At 48.4% G+C, this 21569-nt stretch overlaps 9 protein-coding genes across 9 annotated transcripts; 4 read left to right on the forward strand and 5 right to left on the reverse strand.

Moving 5' to 3' along the window:
• Positions 1-1183: 1183 nt before the first annotated feature.
• F4812DRAFT_446666 (glycoside hydrolase family 93 protein) lies at positions 1184-2674 on the forward strand. Its single transcript, XM_047935664.1, has one exon. It carries the CDS (start codon positions 1195-1197, stop codon positions 2431-2433), a length of 1239 nt encoding a protein of 412 aa, XP_047785674.1. The 5' UTR covers positions 1184-1194; the 3' UTR covers positions 2434-2674.
• Positions 2675-3374: 700 nt separating this feature from the next.
• Positions 3375-6086, reverse strand: F4812DRAFT_446668 (peptidase S28). Its single transcript, XM_047935665.1, has 4 exons — positions 5642-6086; positions 4460-5559; positions 4119-4401; positions 3375-4052 (listed from the first exon to the last, which is right to left on the reverse strand). The coding sequence occupies exons 1-4, from the start codon at positions 5741-5743 to the stop codon at positions 3909-3911; spliced, it is 1629 nt and encodes a 542-aa protein (XP_047785675.1). The 5' UTR covers positions 5744-6086; the 3' UTR covers positions 3375-3908.
• A 954-nt stretch (positions 6087-7040) lies between these two features.
• F4812DRAFT_468690 (uncharacterized protein) lies at positions 7041-8107 on the reverse strand (the record flags this gene model as incomplete). Its single annotated transcript, XM_047938811.1, has 2 exons — positions 7041-7314; positions 7812-8107. The coding sequence occupies 2 exons, from the start codon at positions 8105-8107 to the stop codon at positions 7041-7043; spliced, it is 570 nt and encodes a 189-aa protein (XP_047785676.1).
• A 309-nt stretch (positions 8108-8416) lies between these two features.
• Positions 8417-10556, reverse strand: F4812DRAFT_446681 (Creatinase/aminopeptidase). Its single transcript, XM_047935666.1, has 5 exons — positions 10508-10556; positions 10097-10457; positions 9345-10001; positions 8952-9292; positions 8417-8882 (listed from the first exon to the last, which is right to left on the reverse strand). Exons 2-5 carry the CDS (start codon positions 10420-10422, stop codon positions 8689-8691), a joined length of 1518 nt encoding a protein of 505 aa, XP_047785677.1. The 5' UTR covers positions 10423-10457; positions 10508-10556; the 3' UTR covers positions 8417-8688.
• Positions 10557-11018: 462 nt separating this feature from the next.
• Positions 11019-12317, forward strand: F4812DRAFT_244718 (DUF567-domain-containing protein). Its single transcript, XM_047930671.1, has 2 exons — positions 11019-11796; positions 11908-12317. Exons 1-2 carry the CDS (start codon positions 11472-11474, stop codon positions 12183-12185), a joined length of 603 nt encoding a protein of 200 aa, XP_047785678.1. The 5' UTR covers positions 11019-11471; the 3' UTR covers positions 12186-12317.
• Positions 12318-13141: 824 nt separating this feature from the next.
• F4812DRAFT_244842 (uncharacterized protein) lies at positions 13142-15664 on the forward strand. Its single transcript, XM_047930672.1, has 4 exons — positions 13142-13474; positions 13545-13622; positions 13699-14544; positions 14604-15664. The coding sequence occupies exons 1-4, from the start codon at positions 13313-13315 to the stop codon at positions 14973-14975; spliced, it is 1458 nt and encodes a 485-aa protein (XP_047785679.1). The 5' UTR covers positions 13142-13312; the 3' UTR covers positions 14976-15664.
• Position 15665: 1 nt separating this feature from the next.
• Positions 15666-16882, forward strand: F4812DRAFT_244843 (PEBP-like protein). The gene is made up of 3 exons (XM_047930673.1): positions 15666-16118; positions 16177-16186; positions 16257-16882. Exons 1-3 carry the CDS (start codon positions 15899-15901, stop codon positions 16603-16605), a joined length of 579 nt encoding a protein of 192 aa, XP_047785680.1. The 5' UTR covers positions 15666-15898; the 3' UTR covers positions 16606-16882.
• Positions 16650-18683, reverse strand: F4812DRAFT_245015 (L-lactate dehydrogenase). Its single transcript, XM_047930675.1, has 4 exons — positions 18400-18683; positions 18268-18319; positions 17246-18179; positions 16650-17134 (listed from the first exon to the last, which is right to left on the reverse strand). Exons 1-4 carry the CDS (start codon positions 18512-18514, stop codon positions 16865-16867), a joined length of 1371 nt encoding a protein of 456 aa, XP_047785681.1. The 5' UTR covers positions 18515-18683; the 3' UTR covers positions 16650-16864.
• Positions 18684-19348: 665 nt separating this feature from the next.
• On the reverse strand, positions 19349-21117 carry F4812DRAFT_463703 (Ctr copper transporter family-domain-containing protein; the record flags this gene model as incomplete). The annotated part of the gene is made up of 4 exons (XM_047938250.1): positions 19349-19630; positions 20421-20887; positions 20960-20990; positions 21064-21117. 4 exons carry the CDS (start codon positions 21115-21117, stop codon positions 19349-19351), a joined length of 834 nt encoding a protein of 277 aa, XP_047785682.1.
• Between the last annotated feature and the right edge of the window lie 452 nt (positions 21118-21569).

Here is a 21569-nt window from a genome sequence, read left to right on the forward strand (position 1 = left end):
CCCCGCTGTTCCTCTGTTCCCGCATGCTGTGCAACTGACAAAGTACTAGGTATGTACGACGAATACAACAATTCTTCTCACCGTTTGTTCTCTTAGTGTCTAACGTCAGCAGCGCCACTAAGACCGGCCGGCCGGTGGGGATTATGGGGAATTATCGGTGCTAACTAACCACCAGATAGCCTCGATAGATTTGAAATAAGTTTATTTAATATACCTTGTTTATGTTAATCTTGACGAGCCAGGTCAAACCCTTTGGTCAAATGTCAAATGTTTCGGATCCTTTAGATCTCATTCCTTAAGGGGTATAGTGAAGTACTGTGAAGCTACCTGCTTAACAATTTCCCTGATAATTCTACTCGAGATCAGACTAGCTATGTTGAGTTACTCTGACTGGCACTCTGGAGTAAGGCCAGAAGCAAACCTATGCAATGCAAAGCTCGAAATAAGAAACACATGTCTTAGCTCGACCCATTATCCTTCGAGCAAACTCACCGGATCAGGCCAGAAAAGAAGCATCAACCACATAAACCGAACCAAATATCTAACCGGATCCGGGTTAAACTCTACAAGAAGCATCATAAATCTCATATCATATACGTATTATAGATCACTACAGGTTACACCAAAACCCTCGGCCAGACAATAGGCCGGCGTTAAACTTATGCCACTTATACCTACCTACCTAGGTAGTTTCCTATACCATGATGCTGATGCACCTGCTACCTCCTTGGCGCCCCTTACCGGATAACACACCAATCAGATGCGTCCGCCATATTCGTGGCAGACATTTATACGATGGGACCCAAAAGCCCATGATTACCCCGGAGTTCCTGCAGGTAAGCCCTACGCTTAGGTCAAGAGATCCGTCAATACACCTTCCTGAAATTATCATCATTCACCTGCCATCAGATGCTGTGCTTCGTGAGGTGTAAGGGAGGTACAGTCGTTAAGGCACGTGTGTAAGAGTCCATCGTAGGCCAAGCCTAAGCCAAGTTTGGCCAAAACTTACTATTCACTTATACTACCCTACTGACGAGCACGTCTTTGTTATGGTAATTCTATAAGAGGATGCTTTCTCCCACCGATCAATTCTCTTTATAGGTATCTCAGAACAACAACGACAAAAACGGCAACGGCAACGGCAACGACAATCTTCTAAGTCCGTATTACTTCCTACTTCCTACTCTGCCCACCATGGCTCGAGCAGCCAACATGTCACTCCTCTTCATTTTTCTTCACTGCCTTAACTTCATCTCCCTTGGTTTAGCAAGACCTGTTAAGCCCGCTCATCCCCTTCATGTAGCAAGGGAAATAGGACCCGGGGGTGAGCTAAGGGAGGCCTTCAGATGGAGGTCGATCAGGAACAAGCTTAACCTCACCTACCGAGACAACACTGTGAAATTTGGAGAGATCGGAGCTAGCTTCACCCTTAGCGACAAGGAGGTCAAGCTGGCCCCTGGCGGGACATACCCTCGTCTCACCAGGCTCGCGGATGGCGGCATCCTCGCGGTCTCGTCTTACACCAAGAATGGCCTCCGCACTCTGAGGGTCACCCGGAGCGACGACAACGGCGCGACCTTCAACGAGATCGGCACCATCGCTCAGGGCCCCGGAGACCTCGACAACGGATTCCTCCTCCAGCTCCCGTCCGGCACCATCCTCGCCGCGTTCCGCAACCACGACAAGAACGCCGACGGCGCCCTGACCTACTTCCGCATCACCGTCTGCAAGAGCGTCGACGGCGGCCGCACATGGGCGTTCCTCGCCCAAGCCGCGCAGAACCCCGCCGACGCGACCGGCTTCAACGGGCTGTGGGAGCCCTTCCTCCGCATCGGGAAGGACGGCGGCATCCAGCTGACGTACTCCGGCGAGCTGGGCCGGAACAACCAGGAGACCTTCCGCACGATCTCGCACGACGGCGGCGCCACGTGGTCGCAGCCGCAGAACCTGAACCTGCACGGGTCGGCCGACGGCTTCCGCGACGGCATGCAAGGGATCGTGGCGGTGAAGGACAATGGCAAGGACGCGCTGGTCATGGTGTTCGAGGTGAAGGAGGGCGCCAACTTCCACGTCGCGACCGTGCTCTCGTACGACGACGGCAACACGTGGGGCAGCCGCAGCACCATCTACCGGCCGCAGGGGCACAACGCGGGGGCGCCGCAGATCGTGGCCGTCAAGAACAACCTCGCCGTGGCGTTCATGACGGACGAGGACATCCCCGCCGACCAGCTGGACTGGGCCAACAAGGCCGACATCAAGATGATCTTCTCCGCGCCCCTCAGCGGCGGCCAGCTCAAGTGGACCACCCAGTCCTTCCGCCTCTCCGAGGAGAGCTCCTACTGGCCCGGTACGTTCATGCGGGGAGACGGCAATGTCATGGCTGTCTACGAGCGCGGTGGTGTTCCTTACGGACGAACTATCACCGAGGCGTAAACTTAGGTGCGGAACTGCATTCACTTCACGTCCATCGTATGAGGCCTATTTGGCTATATCGAAATTCATATTTAACTCGGTCAAATATGAAAAAAAAAAAAAAAAAAGGGGGGGGGGGGGGAGGATTTGTGCAAGTCGAATCAAGCTAAGCCCAAATCAAATCAGGTCTCAACACGCTGTATAGCTTGCAGGATTCCGTGATTTTCATCATTTTTTTCATCGTTTTGTTTTATCTTTTCTCATTTTCCATTATCGAATCACTGGTTGGGAGTTATTCGTCCATGATATCCTTCGGCATTGCGGTTGACTTCAGATAACCATCGGGTTAAACTCAGCTGCAAAGGGAGGCTTCGGGCTTGAACATTTGCGATAGCATATATCATTATACCTTAGGTAGGTAGCGGTCGTACCGTATCTATCTGGACAGTTATGGGGCTTCAGGGCATTCCTCAAGTATATACCTCGGAACTGTACATATCACACAAAACGAGCATATACTGGATTTGGACAAATCTGCATTGAGAGCTAGAGTCGCTGGGTTTAGCATTAGCATTGACTACCATATTTCGTTGTCAGCGTATATAAGCATTCTTTATCCTTTTCACACTAAAATCCTACCAATGTCATGGTTGACGAGTTGACAGACCCGCAAGTGAATGCGCTGGCTTCGGGGCTGTGTGTGTCTAGGCAGTTAAGCAACTAACTCGGGTTTTGATTCCTGATGCTAGTCAAGGAAATGGTGAACGTTGTCTATTACAAATAACCATTTCGAGGGACGATATGAACAACTCAAGTAAGGGACTGTGATAAACCCTGTTCGCCAAGGGTGATAGCCGTTAAGTCAATTACGAATGTTCCAGTGCCTATCCCTGAATGCGGCGCATTTCACTTTCAACGCATCAATCAGGTCGCTGCCAATTGCTATGTAGTATTTGTGTGACCCGAGAATAGATTTTTCTTCTTCGGCTACCGGATAGCTTGCCTTGACGTAGAGCCAGGCTGAAGGAAGACATTAGTCATTTTTACATTTACATGATAAAATTAATGATTATTATGATAGTGCCTAGATTATAACAAGGGGTTATAACAAATGCTGTAACTATAAGATTGATTTTATCCAAAGCCATTAGAAATCAAAATCCGAGTGACCACAAAAACCAAAGTAATACAAATCTATACTGAGTCACACTAACGCCATTTGTATGTAGCCCCTGAATCACGTACATGCCACGATGGCAACATAACGGAACCGGGTATGATAAGGAGCTTTAGTTACCATTCAATCGTGGCTTAATAGTTATACCGATGAAAGCATGCGTTTCAAGATCGACATAATTCCGAGTCTTACGTCATAGGTATCGCTATGATATTTTGATAGAGGTAGCTATTGTTCATAGTTCACTAGACTCCGTTACAACATCTGCTACTCCCGTCAGCATCTTCTGGTTGACAGGTGCAAGTCCAAGTGCCTGCTGCTAGTATTTACCCGTGAATTCTTGCACCCATCCCTGCACGAATGCCGCGATTTGCTTCTGAGCGTCTCTAACCGGTGCCGGCGGTAAGTCTTCTGTTGTCTCGTTGGGGAATAGCCCGTTCTCGTCCCAGTGGTGGACCGCCCGCTGTTTCTCCCGTTAGTAAGGGATATACGCAGTAGATTGTCTAGGTTAGGTGGTTTTTAAACTTACGTCGATCAGGATGAAAGGCTCGCTTGGCGTGTTAGGTCGCTCGGGTAGACCAATGGCATGAACGCCCGCCGCTCTCCACGGATCCCACTCGCCGTCGATGAAGGCAAGTCGAGGATAACTGAGGTTAAAACCACCAAGCCTGTTGATGTATTCTACATCGGCCGGCTTGGTCAAATTGAAAGCCTCCCGGCAGATGAGAGCGGAATAGTCAACGTCAATGGTGCGCGAAATGAGAGGGAGCTGGTCCTCAGGAACACCGCTTCCGGTTTGGAGATAACCCCATCTAAATACCTAGTAAGTACTGGAGAGTAACATCATCAATCAGTGTGCTTGAGACTTACTGAGTGCAAACTTGGTATTGCCATAGCCTCCAGGTCTGAGAAATGTCGTCCTGGGCGTAAAACTCCGGATCATATGTAGTAAAACAAGCATCCTGATCACCTGAACATCTTGCAACCGAAGTTCGGTTCACATAACCGATGTAATTTAAGAATCTGTTCGCGAGAGTCTCCAACTCGTCTTCGTAGCCACCAACCTTGATGAGCTCTTCGACGGATTCCCTGCTTGCCTCTGTAGCGGGATACAGCACGTCATCCGACGAGACCTTGTCGCAGTAAACAAAGAAACTATCACTGCTTTGCGAAGGATCCCAGTTCAGACTCTGTAATCCATAAATGCCGCCGTTGATGGCGCTAGCAAAGTCGCCGTCGTGCGTTACATTAGGTAGACCAAAGACTGATTTGAGCTGCCCAACGTAGTCAGACCCGTTTTTGCCAATCAGGATATTGTCGATAATATGCGTGAGCTTCTGGGTGGTCTCGACGCATGCCGGCGGTCCATAAACGGCAGCAGCTTCGAAGTATTGCCAATAGTCCCAAATAGCTTTGGGAACGCCAGAAGACGAAATTGCACCAAAATAGACGTCCGGGTACAGGGCTCTCAAGAAGGCGACAAAGGCACCAGCGTAGCTGCCGCCGTAGGCAATCCAAGGTGTCTTTTCGGGACTCAGGTCTACGTTCTTCAAACCGGCGAATTTGACATTCTTAGCAAAGTAAGCAGTATCAGCCAAGGCTTGATCCGTAGTAAGAAATCTCAAGCTTTGGGTACTGAAGTCTGGCGTCGGAATACTCTTGCCATAGTATCTATGCTCGAGAATGACACCCAATCCGCCCGTCGCTTTGGCAAGTTGGTAAACAATACCCTTCTGCAAGAAAGGCAGGCGACCAGCTCCGTCTGTCTCTCCTCCCGCGAGCACAATCACCGGACCCCCGGGCTTGTAGTATTGGGCGTCAAACCAGTACCGCAAATTGAACGTTCCATTGGAGTGAGGCTCGTAAGAGGAATCGTTATGGAAGTGGTCAATCGGAGTCGAGAGGTTGTACTCGGGGTAAAGGGCCTGGAGATCAAGATCCCTGGTATCGTACGCGCCTTTACCTTTGACCTGCCGCAAATGAACGTGTTAGCCTCTTGTTCTTGCACCTATGTGTACCTAATACTATTTGAACGCGGTTGTTTTCGCATACCTGCTTCGCGAGCTCGCTAATTGGCAAGGGGTGTCTCTGAATTGCCTCGACGGAAGAGACAAGGGCCAGCAGGCCCGAAACGACTGCACCGCAACGAACCATGGCGAGGAATGGCGCCTCTAGAGATATTCTGGTAAATAAGAGTCCAAAAATGAGGCGGAACGCCCTGTATTTAAGACGGTGATCGGAGACCCGCTTGGCATTGTGCAATATCTAGCCTGCGTTCTCGTTATTATTACTTTAGGCAGGACAACAGATAGCGTAGTATTATCAAGCTTGGATACGCCACCGGGTAGCCCATATAATGGGGACGATCCTTGGCGATTATGCAGTCAAACCCCAGTCGAACCCCGGAACTAGGTTAAAGATGGAAGGTCTCTTTGGCTTCTCCCACTCTGCTTCCACTCCGGCAACTCTGCCGCGACCACGCTATCTTGTTATCAGGTCTCGTTTGCCTAACGTTATGGTAATCGCTCTTATTAAATAACCTTGATAAGGTAAGAAGTTTGCGGAAGTTATTTAATAAAAGGAGGATATTCTCCACGATTTATTGATCACTCGATGCGATGTCCTTACACCGATATAACGATAACTGATATTAAGGTAATAGTGACAAATCATTTTTCTTACATATCCGGAAAATGCGTGTAAGCGGGCTCAACCATTGCGCTTCTCAGCTTGGCCCTACTTCTCTCACCTCCTGCATACCGCTTATACATTCGTACGAGAGAACCGCTTAAATTACTATAACCAACACAAGTAGTTAACTAACAGATAATCTAAGTTACGAATCTGTGAAATGGTCTTTGGTATCTCCCTGCTTGATAACGTAATATTCAGCCGGTACTGGCTCTCAATATAACGTCTTCGCCATGGTGAGTCTGGAAAGTAATTATCGTTGTTTGCCTCCTATAAGACGTAGATGGTCTCCGACTTGTTACTGGTGCGCCGTAGTTGAATGATTGCTCAAGTTCGTGCTCATGGCGCTATAATAAAAGCAACTAGCAGCTCTATATACCTGCCTACTATGTACCTATCCTTTGAGGGCATTCCTCGAACGTCCAAGATACAAATTAACGCAGCCCCATTCTTCATACTCGTAGCAAGTTTCCGTTGTAAATAAGACAAGCAAAGAAAGTTAATACACATTATAAACAAAACAGATATTAGTAAAATGAGTAAATATATTATAAGGCAACGCTACGTGCTAAGGTTACATGGACAACGCTTCCCTCATCTCTCAAGTAACTGGAGGGAACGGTGCATACAGCACGCCCAAGTAAAATAAATCCGCCGGAAATCCCAAGGCGTCGATCCAGACCGCCTACAAGGCGAGCCAAGTCGTGAGGCTCATAGATTCAGCCCGCTACAGCTCGACTATACACTCCGCCTCCCCTGATTAGCCGATCCCGTAAAGCTCATCATGTTTATCCTTCTTTGCCTGTAATGCATTCTCAACGTCCTCGAGTGTGCTCCTCTGGTTGTCAATTGCGGGATCGCGATCGGGAGATAGTACTGCTAAGTCATAGGGACTTAACGCATCGAAGACCCATTGGAGCCTGTTCTCTAATTCGCTGTATTCCGCATCGGAGAGCGCTCCTGATTCGACGTCGAGATCATCGGCCCAGGCCTTACAGTTAGGTGCCTCTTCTAGGTTTTTCACGGTGTTCTCACTGAGCCAATGCATGTTGTAGGAGAAGATGTAGAGGTAAAGTTGTTTTGGTTGTAGGAAAAAATTTCGAGGATGGATTGATTTGCTAGGTAAGATGCTTGGTGTGCTGCTCCAGGAAGTGGAAATGAAGATGGGAATGGAGGTGGACATGGGAATAGAGGTAGGAGGTTGTCAAGGGCAGGTTTATATACTTTTTTATTTTGGCTTTAAGAACATCCAGCAGATCATATTCACTCAATGGCTAGATTCAATAGCTGAGTTCAATAGTTAATAATGTTGAAGTATTGAATATTATTAAAGACTGTCAAGAGTTGGCTGAGTGAGGGCCTTTATAGCCAGTATGCCCTTGGTTTGCCCACACCCCCGATAACGAGGCATCAATACAAACGAGTACAAGTCAGGTGAATCCAAATTCAACCCAGCATGCCATGCACTCAAACTTCTGCCTCTCTTTACCACAGGGTTACCATATTCCATATTCAATATGTTTTTTTCAACTTGCAGTATCGACTTTCCGCCTGGTGAACCTTCCTGACAATAAGGGCGTCGATTTCGTCGAACTTCCTTCGGTGTTCTCGGAGGCGCTTTTCGTCACCTGCGTCAAGCGCGACATTTTGCCGCGGCGTAGTAGCTTGGCTTCGAAGCGTGCTGGTTTTGTCCTGCAACCGACGAAGGACGCGTATGATTTCTTGGAGCTCACGCGCCGAGAATGGTTGGCGCTGGACTTCCAACCTCTCAACGAAGGACTTGATCTCTTCCGGTGTGTTGTGTAACGTAGCAATGAATTTTTCCATTTTCCCCCCTGGAAAATCGGACATAGAAAGATCAGCGGTTGATTTTTATCAAGGACAAAAGTATGGATGAAGAAGCATTGTGTTATGCTAGAAGAGCTGGTTTACTGTTAGTTAGATGGGATGGGAAAAGAGACATAAGGTTTCCAAAACTAAGATTATATAGACAATATTTGGCCCACGGCCAACGAGCAGATTGCATTCACTGTCACGAGGTGGAGCAGAAGGTAAGGAAACAACTTAATTGTTCCGTGAGAAACTTTCACTAAGATAGCTCTAGGAATCAGAGGTATGCATACAAACGTCTCCTTTGTCCTACACGTCTTATGCCTAACATCCACTTCAAAGCTAACTGATTCTACATGATTGTCGGAATTTTACCATAGAGTAGTAGGAAGGGCATGCGACTTGGCCATTGTGAAATTGATGAAATTTAGGCGTCAATAGTTGCTCTAGCATTGGATACCGTCTAATGTAACCCTTAATAGCCGGATCATACTAAAAATTCATTATAGACAAGATCGTACTTGTTACTTATTGACTATACACCGACTGTCCTCAATCTCGGTGACGCGTTATGTCTATCAGGGGTCATAGGGCCCCGTAGCTCTTCGTCCTGTTAATAGCTCCGCATCATCTTCTTCTTTCACTAGATAGATATCTTCATGACGAACACCAAATTTCCCTTCTAGATATATACCAGGTTCATTCGTAAATGTCATCCCAGGCTGGAGAGTGACTTTCGTATTCCACTTATTCAAGTAAGGTGATTCGTGGGCTGAGGGATGTAAGTGAATATTATCCACATGTTGAAGTTACAGACACAATAGATTTAAATATCACGTACCCTTTATTCCAATTCCATGACCAAGCCGATGCGTAAAGGCGTGACCGTAGCCTGCTCCTTCTATGATCTTACGGGCGGCAAGATCGACATTCGCCGCTGTATTGTTCGCTCTGAACTCCCTTGATGCAGCTGTCTGGGCTTCTAATACGATATTCCATACCTTCAACTTTTCTTCGTGCAGCTGATGATCCCCTTCAGGAACCGAGGGGAGCCCGGTCGGTAGCTTCATCATCTTCAAGAGAGGTGCAACTAAAGTGGAGTATATCCTACCACTTTTAGCGGCCTCCGGATCTATGAAAAAGCTGCGACAGATGTCGGAAGAATAACCCAAGTAATGGGCCCTGCAAGGAATTAGAGGTCTTGCCTTGCCGAGGCTTCCTCAAATGTGCTTACCCGACATCGATTACAACCATAGTCTCGTGATTTAGTTTCTTTTTACCAACGACAAAACCACCATGAGGCAAGGCACCGTCTTCTTCGAAGAGCACTATATTAAAGAAGAGAGAGAAGCCGACGGAGAGCAGTGATGCATCGAGAATTCCCCGTACCTCGTCTTCGGTCAAACCAGCCACGAGACACGGACGCATCGCCCTTACCGCCGCGACAGTGCCGGTGTTCACAGCGCGGAGCAATTCTACTTCAGCAGGGCTCTTTAGCTGCCTTACCAGTTCGACCTCCGGGCTCAACCCGAAAGTCTCGAACCCGGTATTCGCAAGTCCGCGCGCGATAAAATCTCGCATCTCCTCATCGATCATTAGTCTAGGTTTTCTCCCGTGCTCGCCTGCACCATTAATATTTGCAAAAATACGAGACCGACGTAGGGTATCGTAAGGATCCCAATGTTCTTCCCAGGTTACGATGTCCAATTCGGGCTCCCGGGAGGGAATCCCGAGCATGCGGACCCGGCCTTCTTCGAAATGCGGGGCGAGAAAAGCCGTCTTGGCGGAAACCGCGCCGGACTCGGAGGTCACGGGTAGGATTACCATTAGGAATGGTCTTTCCTCGGGCTCCCACGGCTCCCAATCGCTTTGCGAGATATTCCCATAATATCTAATAGGCTATAATTAACCACAGATCACAATAGAACACCCAAACGCTGGTTCGCAGACGTGGAATGCATCTGGTTTTGATTGATACAGTCTTACTGGAACGTGTACCCCGGCTCAAGGACGAAAGCATCGACATCAGATACGGCCAAAGCTCGCGCGAGGCGATCTCTTCTTTCCAGGAACTCGAATTTGCCAATAGGCGACGCGCCGTCGAGGAAAGATAGGTCTCCGTGGAGATTATCGATAGCGCATCTCTGCACCCGAGTGGTATCGTGTTCGGATTTAGCGTATCGGGGTACCCAAGTCCATGATAGCCATGCGATGTTGAACAATAAGACAGCCGCTATAATGCGACCGCGGCTTTTGCGAGAGCCAATATTGTGGCGCGGGCTTGATGAGGCTTTTCGCCTTGATTGCTCCATGAGAACTAAGTATTTACCTTAGGTACATTTACAGGATGTGGAATGTGTCAGTGAGGGGGTATGGTAGTAGAAACTTTATACTAACCAGCACTTTTCATTCGCTAATCAAGTAGTACCCATTGGGATTTTTGACTAATTGGAGTTACTAACTTCCTAATAAGTAAATCCTTTCAACGTCTTCAGTATAAAGAGGCCTCCTTCGGCAAATACGCCGTATCCAACCCAAGATTTGGGGTTTGATGGGGCCAATTCCAATTTTACTTTATTAGACGGCTATGTTCTTCTAGGCATAATTTCTATTCAGCTGTGGCTGAGAATGGAAACAGGTAGCTTTTTATTTTAATGGCGCCATCCACGATGCCCATAATCTTTTCTGCGGATAGCTTCGACAGCGATGAACTTGCGAATAAAAGATAGATTTTCACGCGCTTCAAACGCATAATATCCACGTACAGCCTCATGCAAGTGACTCTTAAGGCTGTACCAACATAAATAAATACGAAAATTATTTTTGTGGTACATTCGGTTTACTTGGATAGGTAGCTAGCTTTAACATGCAGGGTCATGATGGAGAATCGCCCAATGAGGGGAAATCTTGGCGGATTATCACCACCAACATCAGAATCTCGACCACCTTGCTGAGCTCAGATTGCCTTTTTAGCAATTCAGCTACAAAGCGGATCAACAAGGGGGCTGATGTTATTTTCAACTGCTAATTAGCGGACTGACGTAGCTCCCAACTACCTAACCTAATCCTACGTAGTAATGGGCGGTTGACGATGGATCATCACGTAGGACTTATATGGCCGATCAGAAATGGATAGCTGTCCTACTACCCTACTGAGTAACTAGGTAGCTGGATAGGAATATAAGAACCTTAGTTGTCTGCTTCCAACTCACTTGGTGACACGATGCACAATTCTAGCTTTCCTTATTAATTTCATTTTCTTTATTCTCAATCCAAGTCGGTCGGCCTATCTAGTCGCAATCCCTTCACATCGAACTTGACCTACTTGTCCACCTGACATCTACCACCAATATCAATCAACATGGGTAACCCGCCGCTACTGAACCCTCTCCCTCGGCCGATAGGCATATTTCCGTCCTTCTTCGCGAGGCAATGCGAAACCTTAGTGCTGAAAGAGAAGATCAAGTCGCTGTCGGGAAACAGCTTCGACGTGCGCTTTTACAACGGCCAACCTATCCTCAAAGTCAACGGCGAGAGCCTGTCGCTCTCCGGGCGCACGAACGTCTCGGACGTAAACGGGAACTTCCTGTTCTGCATCCGCAAGAGGCACTTCACCATACACACGACGTTCTACGCCGAGAATGCCAAAGAAGAGGAGATCTTCGAAGTGAAGAGTAAATTCAAGTGTGAGTCTGGCGCATCCTTGTCGATTGGCTGGAATTGGGGGAGTGAGGGGGACACAACACACACAGCATAAGATGAGACAAACTAACGTGAGTCAATAAACCAACCCGCAGTGATTGGCTCCAAGTTTATAGCTACATTCACCTCGGCTTCGGGCCAGCAGGAGGAGCTAGTGATGAAGGGCGACTTCATGGACACGAACGCCGACATTATAGACGAGGCTAGCGGGCAAACGGTCGCAACGATCTATCGCGACCGTTGGAATGCGCGAGAGCTTATAGCCGACCAGCAAACGTATAATGTTACGATCGCGCCAAACGTCGACATGGCCATCATCATCGCGATGTGCATATGCATGGACATAAAGAGAGACGAAGGTGCGGCAGCTTGATAGTCTCTGCGTATTGGTTCGGAGGCCTACCTGTTTTATTATCGAATATTGGGATACTGGGGATAGGGGGGAGGGGTGCTTTGAAGCGGTTTATCTGGATTCATACCTAATATTTGGGGGATATTGAATGCAGCAACTGTGTCTCTTTTTTGGAGGTTAGCAACCACAAAAGATGATACCTACCTCGCTGTGAATAGCTGTGGTATTGTTACCTTAATTATATATATGAAGACATATCTTATTTACCTGGCGGAAACATGTGAATGCTTTGGCGTTTAGTTAGTAGTTTTCGGACTATTGAGTCTTCCTTTCTTTTTCCCCTTCTATTGAAATTATGTCATTTGGTTCAGTTCATACGGTTCAGCTCCACGCAACTGGGAAGGATTTTAAACTGGTTTCCTGGGTTTGCTGGCGTCACCAGCTTTAAAGATATATGAATAGTGTACAAACTGACTTGGCGCATTACCGTCCAAATGTTATGAGAAAATAATATTTAAGAATACAGTATTACGAAGCTCATGCCTTTAGCTCCGGTAGGTCGGAGATTAATACCTGGGTACCTAAAAATATTTGCACAAGATACAGGTCGACTTTTAACCAATGACATTACCCCCATTTGACTTAAGCTTTGTGAAGAGGTGCGGCACCTACCGCCGTTGGATTGCCCGCATTACGAAGCCCAGCCCCTGTACTGCACATGTACATGCGTGCATTCCAGCAGCATCTGTAAAGGAAGTGGGGTTCCGGCTACAGCGGAATTAGACCTTGCGCAAGCACAAGCGTAAGGCAGTTTCCTAAGCTAATACAAATGTACCTAACCCAGTACCTAGCGTGCTGTCGCAATCCGAAAATCACTGCAGCGATTAACAAATGTCAGCCACTCCCGTCTTCATTTTTTCCCGTCTTCAACCTCTCGAACGACTACGAGCCGTAACCCGTGAACATTACAATGGACGGCTGGTTTAAGCTTCTCACAACTTCTTAGCGCCGTCCAATTATTACTTAGAGTTATTCGTTATTATTTTAAGAGACACCCCCCCTTGTCTCTCAAGATAATCGAAACACGGTTCCCTCCAGGGGTTCGATCCACCCATCCTTGGACCCAGATTCTGGCTCCGAAACGCATCATGTTAGAACTGAGGCTCCGTGAGAGCTTGAGGATGATGGCTTCATCTTCTTCTCTTTCTCTCACATTTTTGCTGGCTTTGGCTGCTTTACCAATGGCTTCCGCACACGATCACAGTTCTACGCATATCGAAGATGGCCACGCCATTTCCGAAGATCCTATTGTACGTTCGCTCAGCTGAATAGCATTGATTCGGCTGTGGCGGAAGCAGCGGAAACTGATTATTCATGCAGGACACAACACTATGGATTCATATCTTCGTTCAGATGTTCGCTTGGGGCATCATATTTCCCTTAGGAATGGTTCTTGGAGTATGCGCATCATCTATTTATTTGAACTTCTAACTCGCCTATCAATCTACATTCCGACTAATTTCTCCAATTTTAGATCGTCAAGTCCCGATGGCACGTCCCTGTCCAGGTTCTGGGGACAGCACTGGCGATCCTCGGATATGCCCTAGGTCATATGCACGGCGGCCGCGAGTTTCAGCACTCCAACGTCCACTCGAAATTCGCATCGCCGATCTCTTTACTTCTTTTCCTCCAAATTCTCATGGGCATCTACCTGAAGCTACACCTCGAGAAAGGTATAAACGGGAAAATCAGACGATTCGTGAAGATCGGACACGGCGTAGTCGGAAAAGCGTTACCTGTTCTATCATGGACGCAAATGCTCTTTGGCGGTATTACAGCTCTCGGTTTCTGCCAGGGTGATCATCTTGGCCAATGTCTGGCGCATTTCATTATGGGAAGCGCTTTTATCGCCTACGGAGTCCTCTTGACGTTGTTATTGCTCGCCGGACAGCTTTGGTTAAGGCGTACTGGGCGTTCTCAGGAGTTCTTCGATAGTGCCGTCATCGCCGCTTGGGGAGTAGTTAATACCTTCACCGAACACCGATGGGGCACGGCGTGGGTCAAGAATGACTGGCAGCATACCACGATGGGTATTATCTGGTGGTCAGCAGGATTGGCCGGAGTTTGGTTGAGTAAAGACCGTGATGGACGACCGCAGCGTAACTTCATCCCAGGCTTCGTCCTCCTAATGACCGGTTGGGCTATGAGCGCCCATCCCCAAGAATTGATGATCAGCGCCGAAACTCACAAAATGTTTGGATACACGCTCATGGCAGCTGGTGTCACGCGTATCATTGAGATATCTTTCGTTCTTCGTGATCAGCCTGGTTCATCCGAGGATGGCCGAGGAACGACTAGCTTCCAATACGTCCCCGTCTTTGTAAGTTACCCAGCTCATTATGATGCAAGTTACGCCTCTTACTAACTTGTCTGTTAAAGTTGCTCTATGCTTCTGGGTTTTTATTCATGGGTGCTACAGAGGAACAGATGTCTCTAGTCGCAGCCTCGGGTATGGACCACGTCGCTTACATCTTAATATTGTATTCGCTCGCCTTCCTACTCTTCCTCTTCGTAAATGTTCTTATCGGAGTTTATGACCGGAACAGTACCCCAGCAGTTCCTACCAAAGAAGTAGCGAATGGTAGATTAGGTCCCCGGGTAAACGGCAATGTACCGTTAAGGGACGCTCAGGAGTTTGAGTTGGAAGGCTTAATGAGCGACGATGAGGATGCAAGGCCGCTGAGGGATGACGACAGCGCGTTGAACAGCCCAAGCACTGTTGGCAAGAACAGTGATGGTGTTGCTCACTGATCATTGTTGAGTAAAGTGTTAAGCGGAAAGTCTATATATCGTAAAGATATCTGGCTTAGAAAGAGATATACATCATTGTCGTTATTGCATAGGCCACTGGCGTCTGGATAAGGGTTTTTGGAAGGTACTTAAGGTAGGTAGGTAGGTAGTTTATAAAAGGGATCAGTTTGAAGCTCATATCAACAATGCGTTTGAATAAAGCTATTCTAAAGCGGTGCCAACTGTAGGGTTATATACCTACCTCTATTGTTGCTAAGTACTGCATTCTCTTCCTTGCGATCCGTGAAAGTCTAACAGGTGCCATGGGAACTTCAAGTCGAGCAAATTTCGATAGCAGTATTGCTCGCGACTCAGAGCCTCACATTTTCATATGAGCGCAAGAATCAACCAAGGAAAGCAAGTCTATGTAGGGTCATGTAGGTAGCCGAGGATTCCTTTTGGCAACTACAAAATGTCTTCGAAGCTCCCGCTCCACAATCCAAGTCCAGACCAGATCCCCCTACTCAAATGATCGGCAACCAATATCGAGATCTTAGCAAGAGTATATGTCTAACTGCCAGCAATTTGCGGAGACCCCGCGTTCGACAAGATCCCTATACCTAATTCGCCAAGACGGAAGATTGGCCAGGCACAAAGGTCAACCGCGCCCGATGAGGAAAATTCCCTATTTAGCCAACGAGCTTATATAAACTTGACAGAGGCGGCATGGGGTCGATGTAAATTGCCTATCCCTGGGTAATGTAAAGAGTGTGTAAAAGAGCTCCGGGTGAGCTATGGCGTAAAGTCCGCGGTTCGATAACATGCTTAACCAACCAGTATTTATACCTACCTCTTAACCCGGGACTTGGGAGTATACCACAACAAGACGAATCGTCGTCTCACCTGAAGTAACTTTTGTTCGTTGTAGGCTTTTCACATTCAAGATGAAGAGTTCCTGTATCCTTTCCGCCTTGGCTCTAGCCAGTATCTCCGCCGCTCAGACTCCGGCAGGTTTCACACCCGCTGTCGAGCAAAAGCTTGAAGTCACATTTGGGACAAAGTCTGTGACGCCTGGCCTGGCCTTGGCAAAAACCGAAACCTCAAGGCAGCCGACTATTGGTCTGAGTATTCCTGCCAACGGTACTTATGTGTGGATGCTAATCGGTAAGTCCTACCCGTGGAACTTTCAAGATTCAACTTGCTAACTAAGTGTGTATTATAGACCTCGATGCGTATGTTCCGATGATCCTTTCAGATTAGTACCGGTCATCCTACGTCGTGACTAACTTCACATGTTGCTAGATCAACCAATTTCGCCAACCCCGCTCAGGGACAGCGAACCACGTATCTCCACACTGTGATCCGAGACTTCAAAGCCAGTGGTGGCGCGTCGGTAGACGGCATCAGCACGCTTAAGTCGACGGCCAACAGTCCAGTGGCATGGTTCGCCCCAGCCCCCCAACCGGAGAATCCCGTCCATCCTCACAGATATACAAACCTCCTATGGGAACAACCACAAAACTGGCAAATCCCCTCGGCGGCGAACCAGATGCTGCAAAGCCAGAAGGTGGGTTTTAGCGTTCCCAAGTTCATCACGGCTGCTGGACTGAAGGACCCTATTGCCGCCAATTACTTCAATGTTACAGGTTAGGTGGGAAATGCGGAACGGGAAAGGGGGAGAGGTACCGGCTTGGAAATGTATATATAAAGAAACCTGGGTGTTGGATTAATCGAGACGGTTTTCCGTTTGCTCGATATGAAAACAAACCATCTGACAGAGACACCAATATTACTCCCTTTTGTCAATTTACCAAATTCATTACCATCATCTCCGTTCCTCAATTCTATCTAGGGTAACAAGATAAAACTTCCAACTGTCCCCCGCAGAAAAATGACACGTCTATAACCGTTCACGCGATCTCGGTCGTGGACGGAAAGTACACCCCCTTGGGAAGAGAGTCCAAAGCATCGCGATTAATATCCTTTAGATTTGGATATCCCGCGACGTTCATCAGAATGTCAAAATCCGCCAACAATCCCTTCATCACATGCCTTACACCCTCTTCGCCCGCAGAACCTAATGCATACACCCACAACCGGCCTACAAAGACGAATTTGGCCCCGAGGGCTAGAGCCTTGAATACGTCGGAACCGCCTCGGATTCCCGAATCGTACATGATCTGTCGTCCGGCCGTTAGTGTTTTTCATATGCCACCGTATACACACCTGGTAGTAATAAACATTTCCAGCCGAAGAACACCAGGCAACTTAGGTAGGTTGAAGCAACTCACATATATCTTATCCCCCACCGCGTCCACAATCTTCTCCAGCGCGTCCAAACTCGCAATCGCACCATCCACCTGCCGACCAGCATGATTCGAAACCACGATCCCATCGACCCCCAGCTCAAGCGCCTTCCGGGCATCCGCCACGCTCTGTATCCCCTTGACGCAGAACGGCTTCCCGCCGCTCAGCTTCCGCCAGCTGTCCATCAGCCACGGCAGCCTGTCCCACGAGAACGCGTGCCCGTGCCAGATGTGTTTGTCGATCCACTGCGCGCCGACGCGGTACTTGTCTTTTTTCGAGCCGCCGCCGCCCGCGGTTTCCGGGTCGAGCTTCGCCTCCCGCAGCCGCTCCAGGAACGCCGGGTCCGATAGCCCCAGGTCCCCCGCCCCGTGCTCGTGGTAGAACGCGTAGTTCCCGTGCGCCGCGTCGTCGTGCCGCCACCCCAGCTGCCACGTGTCCGTCGTGAGGATGCACGCCGTGTACCCGCTCTGCGCGGCGCGGCGGAGCATCGACAGGGTTACGGCGTCGTCGGGGCTCCAGTACAGCTGGAAGAAACGCACGCCCTTTTGTTCATCCCCTCCTGCTCCCTCCCCTCCCCCTTCTCCTTCACCTTCGTCCTTGCCTCCTCCTCCTCCTCCTTCGTCGTTGGCGCGCGCCACGTCCTCGATGCTGCAGCTCCCCGCGGAGCTCAGGCAGTACAGCAGATTGAGGTCGCGGGCGACTCGGGCCGGGGACAGCTCGCCGGTGGGGTGGTAGATGCGGTTGATGCCGATGGGCGCGAAGCCGATGGGCGCGGCGACGCGGTGCCCGAAGATGCTGGTCGCCGTGTCCCGCCGCGAGGTGTCGACGAGCATCCGCGGCACGATCTGGTGCCGGTAGAAGGCTTGGCGGTTGGCGTAGTGCGTCCACGAGAGGCCTGCGTTGCAGGATGCGTAGTACCTGATATATATTAGGTAGGTGCATATATGAGACTTGGTTTGTCTAGGTGCTGTGAGGTTTTCTCTTAAAAGGATGGAGGCAGTCATACCATCCGGACTGGCTTAGACGTTCTCTAGCCGTCTCCCTCAGTTTATCGGGGTCTATGAGGGCTGTTAGATCGTATGATACTCATATTGTATATATATATATATATATACCTAGGTGGACATTGGATTCTTACGTGTATTAAAGGGCGGATGCTTCCCCTCGTTCGGTGCCCAGAAGAGTTCCCTTTGATAGAGACCCCATTGCGGCGTGCTGCGTTGGCTGATGTTCGGATTGTTCGGGTCGCTCATGGTGGTATTTGGGGGTTTGAGTCAATAATACTTGGTAGGTATATAATATTATATTTTGAATCTTCTTACCATTATCTACCTAAGTCCCTGTGATTTCGAGATATCTTGACGAAATGCAGTTTCATTTTTATACATTCTTATGAGTGACGGGCACCGGAGGATGTCCGATGACATCAAGACGCTGTCATCGACTTGCTGGTGAAAATCAGCATATTTATGACTCGGCAATAGAGTTAGTTGAAAACAACAATAAGCAACGTGCAGCCTAGCAGAATATAAAACTCCTGGGACCTCGCAATTGACCAATTATACTTGTCAATTAAATTTTGTATATACTCCTAATCGAATGTAAAAACTCGCGATCCCACCGAGACAGCGAAACTCCGAACATTTTCCAACCCGAGCGCATATTTCCAACGTAACGATGACTTTTGAGGTACAAATACAACGGGCCTTGGCCAATCGTTCAGCGGAAGATTGTCAGCATTTTCGTGAGGAGGTCCGGAAACGGATGGATGAAGTCTTTCCCTGAGATTTTTCCTAGTCATCCCCCCTTCGTCTTCTTCTTTTTTTTTTTTTTTTTTTTTTTTTTTTTTGTGAGTAATAATAACAACCGGCAATAATAAATGCATTAGACTATAAATCACAGACCCCATGGGAAAAGTAAAGGAGCGCAACTTCGCAGTTCCCTCGGTCTTCAACCCCAGATTTTCGAACGAGTGTTCCGGCGTACGAGTCAACTCGTTGCTTCGGGATACCCAAAGGCGCAATGAGCGACTCCCAGGTGAAGACCGGAAAAGCAAGGGCAGACCACAAACTCCCCTTTTTGAGGCTTTAGGAAGAAGTAGGGACAGGAGTGTAGATAGTAGCGCTTCCAGTCGCGGATACGCTAGGAGGGAAGTAAGGCAGCGACATGCTGAGAGTCTCTTCCGCTCGTGCCGAAGATGTTGTCGTTGCACTGGCTGATTCGCCAGGTGGGAAATAAGGAAGCGACATGCTTCCTGTGACGTCCGCCGTGGCTGAATTTGTTGCTGTACCGGTTGCCTTAGTGATTGGGTTGGCCATAGCCATGCTTAGCACGGAAAGAAAGGCAGCCAAAGAGACGATGACGTTCATCTTGTTGGTATTATGGTGAGAATGTGAGACTTGGACGAAAGCTTGACTCGAAGATGCTCGACGATGATGTAGCTGTCAGCAATTGCTAATCATCAATTGTGTTATTGAGACCATCTTTATATAAAATTCCGAGGTGAAGCATAAAATCTTTTTCACACCTCTCGACATTCTCTTGAATTCCAAGACATTCGCCTCCAAGTCTATAGTTCCCCTTTCCAGACCGATATATCCCATCGGCTTTTGACGGTGATGTTTTCATTAATAAAAGCCAGACACATATTGCCTAATATATGACCGGCCGATCCAAGCCTCTTGACATCCGGAGAGTGGCCAAAAACAGGCCAAGCAGTATATATATCCAGATGGTGACGCAATAATTGTGCAACACGACTGGTGATGTTTGAGATGAGGTTACAAAGACAAGAACTGACCGTTCAGGGTTATAATAATTATCCAAGACTCGTCGAGTCCAAGCAACCGATCGCATCTGGTAACGACTCCGAGTCTACAGTTGAACTAAATATAGCCATTAGACGACAGATCATGACACTTGCATTGCATATGATGCGAGGTCGAGAACGTCTCTACGCTGCGACGTGGTCTCCAGAAAGAAAATTCTTCACCGATCGATCTTGAAATAGACTGGACATCGAGAATATGCTTCTTCTTGCAGATCAGCCTCGAACCGTTGTGACGAAATTAGAAATTTATTTGTCCGAGCAAACCTGAACCAAAAACTAAACTCATAATGGGTATCTAAACATAAAACCTGTCATTAACCACAGCACACAGACGCCTCTTCCAGATTACTGCTCGCCCCCTTATCTAATTGGGATTCATTTCCGATCACGACCTTGGCGATCATCCAGTCGCATAAGAACTTCCCAACGCCGGCGCCGATGATGATGCTGATTATGACGTAGCCGTTAAACGACATGGCTATGAGCATGAGTATATACGCGGCTCCGAACGTAAACGCATGTATGACGGAGCGGATTAACTGCTGCAGGGGAGTCGCCCGGAACGTGACGACCTGCGGCCCGGGGGCCGGCGGCTCGTCGGAACAGCACGAGCTTTCTGCTTTGGCCGCGCGGGCCTCCGCCGCTAGGTGCTGTTTGAACTGCCGCAGTATAAAGCTGTCGTATTCCTTGCCTACTCGGCGGAGGAACTCGAGACATACGACGAGGATGAAAACCCCGATACACGAGGCCGCAAAAGTACCCTCGTTTTCGATGCGCCAGGATTCGGCAAGGAAACCTACAGCAAGTTAATAATCTCGCAACCCCACCCATCCCCAAGATGTCTTGGATATAACGAGGGAAGGCTTACAGGTGCCAATAATATTCCAGTTCCATGCCATCTATTTCCCGGTTAGTCATTGCCCAGTCGGCTCCGGTGGAATTTGAATATGAATATAATAGGCCAACACGTACAGCATGTGTGCACGTAGCGTTGCTACTCCCCATATCCGTGTGGCCGTGATCCATGTTGGCGGTTAATTTAGATGCGCCGGCAAAATTAGTCACAACCTTCCCGTTGGGTGCTCTCGGAAGATGGCACGGAGATTCAGCCTGCAATTGGGGCCCGGGACAAGACGAAGGGCTCTTCTTTTTCACCTGTATAGCCTGTGGAGAGACTTCAGAAAAAAAGTGGTCAGGTTGTAGGAAGTAGTAGGTAATGGTGCCTTTATTATGATTATCGTCGTTTCTCTTCCAAGACTTCCAAGACTTCTTGAGACCCGCCCGACAACAGGAGATATGACGATAATCTTATAAATTGAGAGTATAAGAGCAAGATTGAGCAGTAAGATTTTGGCGTTTTGGGAAGGTCAACAAGGTCCACGGGGTTAAGATTGGAAAAAGGAGTTGGGCGCGGCGACCGCGCCTACAGCCTTAAAGTTCCCTCTTTAAATTCGCTTTTTAACGGTGTTAGATACACT

The sequence above is a fragment of the Daldinia caldariorum genome (assembly GCF_022478825.1).
Source record: "Daldinia caldariorum strain CBS 122874 unplaced genomic scaffold F4812scaffold_27, whole genome shotgun sequence".
NCBI classification, from domain to species: Eukaryota; Fungi; Ascomycota; class Sordariomycetes; order Xylariales; family Hypoxylaceae; genus Daldinia; species Daldinia caldariorum.

What these genes read in the sequence shown, in the direction of transcription:
- F4812DRAFT_446666 (XM_047935664.1), top strand. Translation starts at nt 1,195, where the DNA reads ATGGCTCGAGCAGCCAACATGTCACTCCTCTTCATTTTTCTTCACTGC.
- F4812DRAFT_446668 (XM_047935665.1), bottom strand. Translation starts at nt 5,743, where the DNA reads ATGGTTCGTTGCGGTGCAGTCGTTTCGGGCCTGCTGGCCCTTGTCTCT. An exon ending in TTAGCGAGCTCGCGAAGCAG is followed by an intron (nt 5,560 to 5,641) that starts GTATGCGAAAAC and finishes CATTTGCGGCAG; the next exon opens with GTCAAAGGTAAAGGCGCGTA. An exon ending in AGCCTTTCATCCTGATCGAC is followed by an intron (nt 4,053 to 4,118) that starts GTAAGTTTAAAA and finishes CGGGAGAAACAG; the next exon opens with CGGGCGGTCCACCACTGGGA.
- F4812DRAFT_446681 (XM_047935666.1), bottom strand. Translation starts at nt 10,422, where the DNA reads ATGGAGCAATCAAGGCGAAAAGCCTCATCAAGCCCGCGCCACAATATT. An exon ending in GAGCCGGGGTACACGTTCCA is followed by an intron (nt 10,002 to 10,096) that starts GTAAGACTGTAT and finishes ATAGCCTATTAG; the next exon opens with ATATTATGGGAATATCTCGC. An exon ending in TCATGGAATTGGAATAAAGG is followed by an intron (nt 8,883 to 8,951) that starts GTACGTGATATT and finishes TACATCCCTCAG; the next exon opens with CCCACGAATCACCTTACTTG.
- F4812DRAFT_244718 (XM_047930671.1), top strand. Translation starts at nt 11,472, where the DNA reads ATGGGTAACCCGCCGCTACTGAACCCTCTCCCTCGGCCGATAGGCATA. An exon ending in AGTGAAGAGTAAATTCAAGT is followed by an intron (nt 11,797 to 11,907) that starts GTGAGTCTGGCG and finishes ACCAACCCGCAG; the next exon opens with TGATTGGCTCCAAGTTTATA.
- F4812DRAFT_244842 (XM_047930672.1), top strand. Translation starts at nt 13,313, where the DNA reads ATGTTAGAACTGAGGCTCCGTGAGAGCTTGAGGATGATGGCTTCATCT. An exon ending in CCTTAGGAATGGTTCTTGGA is followed by an intron (nt 13,623 to 13,698) that starts GTATGCGCATCA and finishes CTCCAATTTTAG; the next exon opens with ATCGTCAAGTCCCGATGGCA. An exon ending in TCCAATACGTCCCCGTCTTT is followed by an intron (nt 14,545 to 14,603) that starts GTAAGTTACCCA and finishes TGTCTGTTAAAG; the next exon opens with TTGCTCTATGCTTCTGGGTT.
- F4812DRAFT_244843 (XM_047930673.1), top strand. Translation starts at nt 15,899, where the DNA reads ATGAAGAGTTCCTGTATCCTTTCCGCCTTGGCTCTAGCCAGTATCTCC.
- F4812DRAFT_245015 (XM_047930675.1), bottom strand. Translation starts at nt 18,514, where the DNA reads ATGAGCGACCCGAACAATCCGAACATCAGCCAACGCAGCACGCCGCAA. An exon ending in GCATCCGCCCTTTAATACAC is followed by an intron (nt 18,320 to 18,399) that starts GTAAGAATCCAA and finishes CAGCCCTCATAG; the next exon opens with ACCCCGATAAACTGAGGGAG. An exon ending in CGTCTAAGCCAGTCCGGATG is followed by an intron (nt 18,180 to 18,267) that starts GTATGACTGCCT and finishes AATATATATCAG; the next exon opens with GTACTACGCATCCTGCAACG.